At 38.4% G+C, this 9,750-nt stretch overlaps 1 protein-coding gene across 2 annotated transcripts; it reads right to left on the bottom strand.

Moving 5' to 3' along the window:
* Positions 1 to 724: 724 nt before the first annotated feature.
* Positions 725 to 9,467, bottom strand: LOC129733857 (WD repeat-containing protein 44). 2 transcript variants are annotated; one of them, XM_055695416.1, is made up of 9 exons: positions 9,207 to 9,467; positions 8,570 to 8,756; positions 7,964 to 8,053; positions 7,335 to 7,485; positions 6,999 to 7,274; positions 4,801 to 6,849; positions 4,528 to 4,742; positions 4,323 to 4,454; positions 725 to 4,267 (listed from the first exon to the last, which is right to left on the bottom strand). In XM_055695416.1, exons 1-9 carry the CDS (start codon positions 9,305 to 9,307, stop codon positions 4,106 to 4,108), a joined length of 3,363 nt encoding a protein of 1,120 aa, XP_055551391.1. In that variant the 5' UTR covers positions 9,308 to 9,467; the 3' UTR covers positions 725 to 4,105. The 2 variants fall into 2 exon arrangements, with proteins under 2 accessions (XP_055551391.1, XP_055551392.1); XM_055695417.1 differs by lacking the exon at positions 7,964 to 8,053.
* Positions 9,468 to 9,750: the final 283 nt, after the last annotated feature.

The following is a 9,750-nucleotide window of genomic DNA, read 5'->3' as shown; positions in this document are numbered from 1 at the left end:
GAAGAAGCATGGGCTGGAGAGGGCGACTGGAGAGTTTTGGTGGGTTTGACCAAGCAACACCAATTTTCTCAAGTCTCTGTTAGCAGATTTTTTGATTCAGGCTGGCGAAAAAGTTTTCACAATTAAATTCCCTGATATTCCCTGAAATATAACATTTATTTCTCTGATATTTTCAGCATTCAGCACATAAAAGTGCAACGTAGATGAACGCAACTCTGAAATCCCAGTAAAAAATGTGTTCGATCAGATATGAAACCAAACAGTAAAGGTACCGCATTAGCCTTTCATGGTTGAAAAAATCCTTTCTTGCGCTAAAGAGCCATTTAAAACAAATTGCGTCTGATATTCCCTGATTTCCCTGATCGAAAAATGAATACCCTGACATTCCACGATTTTTCAGGTTTTACCAGGTTTTCGACAACCTGTTAATTACTTTTTCATGGCTCCTATTACAGAAGACGAGGCGAGCGGCGAGTTACCCTTCTGATCATTTTTGTTATTGCAGATGCCGAGTTGGCTGGATTTTGGACGAGTAGCTCATCTGTCACTCAGCTGTCACCAGTCAAGTTTCGCTCGCGTTCTCTATACAATATCTTGCTAGCCTCTTCGGTGGCTGCGGGCGAGGTGAGTAGCTGAACTCGTCTTCTGTGATAGAGTCTGTCAAAGGACTTATGCGAAATGGCAAAAATTCTCAAATTTTCTGCTGAAGAAAAAGATACGCATATTTAAATACATCGTTCCAATATATATAATAATAAATTAGGTAACCATCGCAATAAAATCTACACAGTGTAACAGCTATGAAGTATTAATCAATTCAATGTTTGAGTGGCGACTTTCGTGATTTCAGCACATTTTTATTTTAAGCATATACAACCAAACTCTATGAAAAACTATTTTTTGCCATTTTAAATCAATCGAAAATATCCTTTATACTCAGCACAGCTAAGAAAAGTGGAACAAGAATCAGGCATACATACAATAGTTATACATACATACATACAATTGTGTGCGCGCGGAGCCTAGGCAGAGATTGTTAACGTAAAAGTTCAAAAATATGGTGCTGCTACTACCAACTTGGTAAGAACTATTTCAATCATTTGAAGCAGAGCATGGACATCAAAAAAATAAACTCAAATGCCGAAACACGTACAAAATTTTTATCGCTAAAAACCATATTACAATTAACAAACCTCTTCAAAAAATCTCGATTTTTCAAAATCGTCACCAAAGCTGAATATTTATCATCCATTTGCTCTAATCTTCATATTGTTTACTAACGTTGTTTGGTGTTGCATTTGTTTTGAAAAATGTCCTGGGGTACAGACGCCGTTTTGAGCCGCTCCTAACATGGAGGTCAACCGCTCGGAAACTCAAAAGAGCCCTCCTTCCCTGTCAGCATACGACCAAGTTCCCACCGGGGTTGGTTACCCGATCTCCCTTGGTTGCTCGAATCCCAGCCGGCACCGCGTGGAGGTCGGGATGGGAGTGGCTGAATAAGAGGCTAAGGACCACATTTGGGTCTATTTTATTCCAGTAGGCGCACTTGGCCCCGATGGTACGCATTATCCAGCCGCTTACCAGCCACAACTCGAGTTTATTGGAGTCAGTTAATAAAACCCGAACTTATGCCAATGTACAGGCTTTTTTTCACGAAAAAGTTTGATGAAAACAAAAAAAATCAAAACCTATTTCTAGACTACTTTCTCTATTGGACCACCCCACACTGTTTCCAAAGCTGTAAAAGTGAGATCGAAATTATTTTGCCCAAAAAAATTGATTTTAGAGCCATAACATCCTCAGCAAAGTTAATTAATAATTATTCTCTATTTTATAAAAGTTGCAATTTTGTGATTAATCCACCTAAAATTGAGAAACGATTTTTACCTTTTTTATTTTTCCTTAGAAAAAATCACTTATTTCGGCAAAGTTATAGCACATTTGATAAGAAACAAATTTCTCAATGACACCATACTTCTATCGGTCTATTTGAATGGACTTTTATGGAGTTTTCTATAGATAGGGCTGAAAATCAATTTTTCAACAACACTCAAAAGTTTTTTTTTTTCAATGTTCCCTAATATTTTTAGCAATACCGAAACAAACAATTCCGTCAAAGAAAGTTCATTTTTATCTCTCATATTTCTTTGGTTATTGACGATTTTATTTAAAATAATGCACTAATATACTTACAGATACCTACAAAACAAAAGCAATATCACCAAAGTAAGCGACATGCTTATTATTTTATCCGTGTATATGTAAGCTTCCTCGTTCCTCCTGCCAAATATCATCAATCCCTGGGAAGGTTTGTTTTCCTCTGGTCAGTTAGTTTTAGAGCCAGAGAAAAAATGCTTACATTCTTTCAAAATCGAATAGTCTGATTCTATTGATATTTAAACTAATGACCCCCGCTTGATTGTCAAAGCAGACTCTGTAACCTTAAGGCTACGCAGCTTGCGCGGCCGATATCCTATGAAAGCTAGCTGCCCGTCTCTAGATATAGTCATTCAAGATGCGTATGGATACTCTCCAGGATGTATCAAGCACAAAAACCACTGTCCGAAGTTATACCGGGAGATTTATCCGAGAAGAAGCATGGGCTGGAGAGGGCGACTGGAGAGTTTTGGTGGGTTTGACCAAGCAACACCAATTTTCTCAAGTCTCTGTTAGCAGATTTTTTGATTCAGGCTGGCGAAAAAGTTTTCACAATTAAATTCCCTGATATTCCCTGAAATATAACATTTATTTCTCTGATATTTTCAGCATTCAGCACATAAAAGTGCAACGTAGATGAACGCAACTCTGAAATCCCAGTAAAAAATGTGTTCGATCAGATATGAAACCAAACAGTAAAGGTACCGCATTAGCCTTTCATGGTTGAAAAAATCCTTTCTTGCGCTAAAGAGCCATTTAAAACAAATTGCGTCTGATATTCCCTGATTTCCCTGATCGAAAAATGAATACCCTGACATTCCACGATTTTTCAGGTTTTACCAGGTTTTCGACAACCTGTTAATTACTTTTTCATGGCTCCTATTACAGAAGACGAGGCGAGCGGCGAGTTACCCTTCTGATCATTTTTGGTATTGCAGATGCCGAGTTGGCTGGATTTTGGACGAGTAGCTCATCTGTCACTCAGCTGTCACCAGTCAAGTTTCACTCGCGTTCTCTATACAATATCTTGCTAGCCTCTTCGGTGGCTGCGGGCGAGGTGAGTAGCTGAACTCGTCTTCTGTGATAGAGTCTGTCAAAGGACTTATGCGAAATGGCAAAAATTCTCAAATTTTCTTCTGAAGAAAAAGATACGCATATTCAAATACATCGTTCCAATATATATAATAATAAATTAGGTAACCTTCGCAATAAAATATACACAGTGTAACAGCTATGAAGTATTAATCAATTCAATGTTTGAGTGGCGACTTTCGTGATTTCAGCACATTTTTATTTTAAGCATATACAACCAAACTCTATGAAAAACTATTTTTTGCCATTTTAAATCAATCGAAAATATCCTTTATACTCAGCACAGCTAAGAAAAGTGGAACAAGAATCAGGCATACATACAATAGTTATACATACATACATACAATTGTGTGCGCGCGGAGCCTAGGCAGAGATTGTTAACGTAAAAGTTCAAAAATATGGTGCTGCTACTACCAACTTGGTAAGAACTATTTCAATCATTTGAAGCAGAGCATGGACATCAAAAAATTAAACTCAAATGCCGAAACACGTACAAAATTTTTATCGCTAAAAACCATATTACAATTAACGAACCTCTTCAAAAAATCTCGATTTTTCAAAATCGTCACCAAAGCTGAATATTTATCATCCATTTGCTCTAATCTTCATATTGTTTACTAACGTTGTTTGGTGTTGCATTTGTTTTGAAAAATGTCACATTAAACATCACTGCAGTTAACAACACTTTGCAACAACAACGCTCTCTTCTATTGCAAGTGCTGAATTTGCGCTCTCTATCATGTTAACCTTGTGTTGTTAGCGTTGTTCTAAACACAGATAGTTAAAATAGCCAGTGATTAATTCCCCCTTTCACAAATTTCATGAATATCGTGTCTCCAGTAAACGCCCGTAACCATTAATCAAGTATGGCGGTATATGGCAAGCTGCTATGCTTCGGCTTGGTCTTGTTGATAAACACTTTGATACAACCGTTGAAATCGGCACTTACCAGTACGTATCCACCACAACCTTTCTTACGTTGTTCTACAAGTGGGTCTGCCGGTTGGTTGATAGAAATCTACAATTAAAGAAAAAAGTTAGCTAACATTTTAAGGGCCCTGCAAAACCATTACATTATCCGCATTGATTTCGTCATCCAATTCGGGTTTAATAATCGCCTCGGGGTGTGGGGCGAAAATTGCGCACGTTACTGTTGCATTGTGCGCTTTAATACCTTCCCAGAAATCGCTTCGATCTCTCCTGACCTACAATTGCCATATGATATATGATATATGTGTTAATTTTGCTTTTTTTCGTTACATACAATATCAAACTTACCGAGCTTAGCTTCGTGTAATCATGATGCGTCTTCCAGATGTATATGGTCTGGTTTTCTGAGCCGGAAATAATGTATTTGCCGTCATGGGAGAATGATGCCTTGATTTGTGAAGACACATTCATATATCCCTTGTATTTACAACTCAGATTTAAATCTCTTAAATCGTACAGCCGTATTCGACTATCGTTGGATGTTACCAATATTTTATCCTCACCTGAGAAGAGAAACTTCTTTACCGGCATAATTCATGAAAAACAATTTACACAACTTACCGGGCATTGGTTCAATACCACTTATTTTTCTTCCAATAGCATTTTTGCCACGTGTAGACCGAACGTGAATCTGCGTATGATACTTCAACTGATCAGTATTGTAGAACAAACACCTTCCATCATAGGATCCAACTACAGCGAATTTCCCATTCTGGCAGAAATTTGCCGCAGTGATAAGCTTGGTTTGACCATCTACCTCATTCCACAAAGCTACTTTTTTATCCGGAATATTCCATAATCTTAACTTGCCATCTAGACTGCCACTGAGGAAATAACGGTCGTCCCGAGGATGAAAAGCTATTGCCGTCACAAAATCGATATGTTGGAAGCAGCAAAGACATTCTTTACGTGAGATGTGCCATAGTCGTACGGTTTTGTCCATTGAACTGGATAGGATAAAATAGTTTTTGGACCAAGACACATCCAACAGATCTGAAGTATGGCCCGAGTAAGTGCAAAATGATTTTGGCATAAATGGGCCCGGAGATTTCTCCGCTGCCATTGCTAGTGCAAGTGCTTCTTCTGCAGAATGATGCGACACTAGTGATTCTTGTGACGGTGTTGGAGAGGATTTTTGATCTGCTGCATTGTATTTTGTACGCATATCCTGGAAAAAGGGGAACGCATCCTTCAACACCCAAATTCGAAGAAGACGGTCTTGACCTGCAGTAGCCAACAAACGACCACAGGAGCTAAATTTCATGCACCATACAGCACCAGTGTGCTCACCAGATAGATCTTGAACATGTTGAAGCTTTGCAAATTCATACGGACCCTTGTTGGTACTAGATGCTTTAATTTTGATGTTTTGCTCTGGATTCATGACATCTTCGATGTCTGCCACGTCTTCTTTGTGCCTTGCATGTGATACTTCCGAAGCGATAGATTTTGCCTTATCGACAGTTTTTTTAGCAGTCGAGCGAAAAAACCTTTTTATTTTGGCAGTTTTTCTCTTTAATCGGCCACCTTCTTCTTCGATTTCGAGATCTTCTTCGTAAGCTGGAGCTTCAGAGCCGGGTGGTGGACCGACAGACTCTTCATCAGACTCCGGAATATGGCTGGTTAATCTCATGATGTGCAAAGACAACGGGTTGATACACTGCGGCAGCTTCTCTTCAACTGCAGAGAGCGGAAAGTTCTCACCTGTATCCAGATTCTTAACAGGAATTTGTTCTAGAATTTCCATATCTGTTAACTGTTTACCAGAATCGGTCCTGGTTTTTACGTAGATATTCATTTGTTTAAACATGTCCTCGTCACCAGCCGACTTGCGACGTTCTTTCAAGTTCATGTGTTTCGCTAGTGATGAACTATATCTTGTGCCACTGCCTAAGCTGTTGGTTCCAGTTCCTGATAAAGCTCGGGTCACTGCTGTGTTTCCCATAATTTCCTGTCTCATTTTTTCTACCCGCTCAATTTCCTCTCGTGATGGTCCTTGCGCCTTATTGAATGCTCCATCAGTGGGTTTCACAACATATTGCCCTTTAGTTGCCTTGTAAATATTCAATCCCTGCGAAGGATCGATCGAACTAACACGAGCTGGTGCAGAGTTACTTTTCACACTATTTGACGGACTTGGTTTAGAGTTAACAGAATTCGACGAATTCCCTAATGAATTTGATATTCGCCCGATGGAACTGGTAATTAATTTCCGCGGTTGTTCACCATTTACATCGGCTACTCCACTCAAGGCAGGGCTTCCATTCGAGATAGTGCTGGAAGCATCCTTGAAAGAACTTTCAATCTCTCTTGTAATCGACTCCAGTGTAGCAGGATTTTCTAACGAACTTTTTCCAGCTAAATTATCTGAGTCAGAACTGCGAGGGACGCACATTGGTGTCTGCGATGGTAGTTTAACTGTAAGCTCATTCGATGAGTTATCCGCAGGAGGTAACTTTAATCCCTCGTTCATGTTGAACTGTTCCGAGGAACTACTAGAGAGTTTTCGGGTTTTCTTTTTTCGTCGTGGTGGAGCAATCGGGCCGGAACACGTTAAACTATCCGTCGTCTTAGAATGGGCAAGCTTAGTGCTCGCAATGACATCTGGCTCTGAAAAAAAAATCCATTTGAATTACATAAAATATTTGTAATAAAAGTTGACACGTGACGATGACATGTTTAATTCTTTTTTTTTCATGCGAAAAATAAATGCTTTCACAATTTATAATTGAATATTGTCATTCCAGGAAACAATTTACCTTGGAGCGCAACATTCATGTTCATTCGATATTCACTAACATTGCCACTGGAAGAAGCATGCTCCTGGTGTAGTCCCACCTCCTCGTTGGAACTGTATTTATTTGGGCTGAAATTGTCCTCGCTTGTAACTCCAATGGCACCACTGCTAGACGGAAGCGATAAGCTCTCACTGAGTTGTGTGTCGCGAGATGACGACGAAGGGACTGCTACTAGAGACTGCGGGGCTGACGAAGCAGAAATTCCTACGTACAGGGAGTCCTTGCCCAAACTAAATGCTGTACGAAGAATTAAAATGGAAATTGAAACTGGTATGAAGAACATAATCGATTATTTACCACTAGCATCGACGCTCGCACTTCCTGCAAGGATTCTTCCAACTCTGCCCAACGAAGTCATACTTTGAATGCTAAGCGTATCACCCTCGATCACTCGGAAAGGATGCGTTGTACGCGTGGATGAAGAATAAACACCTTCAACAGAACTATTCTGCAACATCAAATAAAAAGAAAAATTTAAATTTCATCTACGATTTTGTGGGCTGCAAGCACATAGATTTTTACAACTAGATTTCTAAATAACATTGTACCCGCGAGAGAAAACAGCTATAAATTCAAACAGCAGCGCCATACGGTTAACTTTTTGCAAGCCGTGTAAAAAGGTGGATCAAACGTTTTATGCAATGTACCTTTGCTCTCATAGTAGGGCATATTGTTGGAATTGTCACTGTCGTTACTTTGCAGTGGGTACGCACTGCTGACTCCGACTTTTCAGTTTCACGTGCATGCGATTCGTAAAGCCGATTACTGTACACATATAGTTGGTTAGCTACAGAGTCATTAGATAGATGAACGATTTAAATTCAAACGGTTCCGCTCTGGCGCGCTTGCCTTTTTGATAGTATAATAAGGTCTGAGAGAGCATCGGAATACGGAATACACTAAACAGATATAGATTGGTACAGTACCTGTGAATCAGGTGTTAGTGTGTTGCCAGGATTCTCATCTTCGTCATTCTGCATGCATTGACGCAGTTCGCGAAAACGCCGTCTACCAAACTACAAAAGAAAGAGTACGTCAAACACACATGAATTATACACAACTAGATGCCACACAAAATCGAAGCTATCTAATATATCAACTGAAGATGTTTTTATCGAAACTTGTTGCATTTAAGTTTCTCCCAATCATCTGCAGATATTTTTGCAGAATTAAAATAAACATACAATATGCGATTTTTTTAGTAATTATCGATGATCAACAAAATTTAAACTCGCTGATAAAATTGCTTTTTCCTAAAGTTATTTCGTTATTTATTTCTCAATGCTTTTTTGGAGTTCATGTTTGATTGACATTCACACTACAGTAATAATTCTAATGCTCTAGTTTCTGCATCGTACAATAAAAAGCAGCCAGTGCCTTTAGAAACCAATTTCAAAGTATGTATTTTCTGCCACTGTAATGTTCATTTATAAAAAAAACATGCCTATTATAAAACATGCAATGTAGTTTTACTCAAGAGATAAATTAGAAAACGAAAAAAAAAAATTTAGCACACTTAAACCTAATATTACCGTTTTTGGTTCGACAAAATTAGACTCATTCCTATTTTGGTTAAACACTTGAGACTGCTGAGTCTGCTGTAACTGTTGCTCTCGTTGAACAATTTGCAAACTGTGCTTTGAATTATCGATATTCAACTTCTCTCTTATGTCCGGATTCTGTAACTCATCTTCACTGTTTGATTTCAATGAACGTTTTCTGTAATGAGTACAAAAAATACGCATTAAATCAACATACAACAACAAAAACTTTCATTCGCAAACAATACAACCAAATGCTATTTACTTTCGCTTTATTAAATGTAGGGTAATGTCGCAAATTCATCTCAATTTGGTAAAGAACCTCTTTGAAAACGATATATCGGTATAACTGCCAAGTGAACCGCTCTAGCCTCATTGGTTTGATTATTGTTTTATTATCTCACAATTAAGTCGTTATGATTCACTTTTTACACAATTTTCGAAAAAAAACAAAACAAAATCAACAAAGTTGATTGATGCAGTTGTTTTATTTTTATTATTGTTCCTCCAAACTTTTCATAGCAAACCAGTAACAGAAAGAAATCAGCAATTGAATCAATAAAAATCGCATTCCGTTCGAGGATATTCAGGTAGATTGAACATTTTTGATTCTTCTTTGATTACTCACTTGCCACTGCCAGTAGAGGTGTTGGAGTTCCGCGGAAGATGATTGGCGTTGTCTTCTTCTGCGTCAAAGAATTCGTCAGAGCTATCACTCGCGCTTGCCATATTGCTGTTGGATGTTTTTTGTGTTTCTTATACTACCTTAGCGCCGGTTATTAATGAATAATTTACATGATATAAACCAAAAATGCAGCAAAATGTTTCAATTTCTGCAACTATTTATTTCGGATGAAGACTAACAGCCTGGCACGGATGAAAGGTGAAAAATCATTAAAACGCAAGTGTCAATGATGACTTTGACAACAACAGTGTACAGGGTTGAAATTACCCCTACGGTGTGCAAAAATCGCAGAACTGCACTGAAAAAAATCACACGCTCATAGACTTTTCTATCCGCGCTCACACCAAATTCCCGAAGCCAGATACCAGCAATCTTCACTGAAATTCAACAATAAAACCATATACTGAAATTTCAGCAATTAAAATGTGTACTGAAAATTCAGCAATTTGTTTTACTTTACCGACATTCAGCAATCTTTCCTTCGATT

Source organism: Wyeomyia smithii, chromosome 1 (assembly GCF_029784165.1).
Source record: "Wyeomyia smithii strain HCP4-BCI-WySm-NY-G18 chromosome 1, ASM2978416v1, whole genome shotgun sequence".
Taxonomy (NCBI): Eukaryota; Metazoa; Arthropoda; class Insecta; order Diptera; family Culicidae; genus Wyeomyia; species Wyeomyia smithii.
This window is presented reverse-complemented; position numbering and strand designations above follow the sequence as displayed.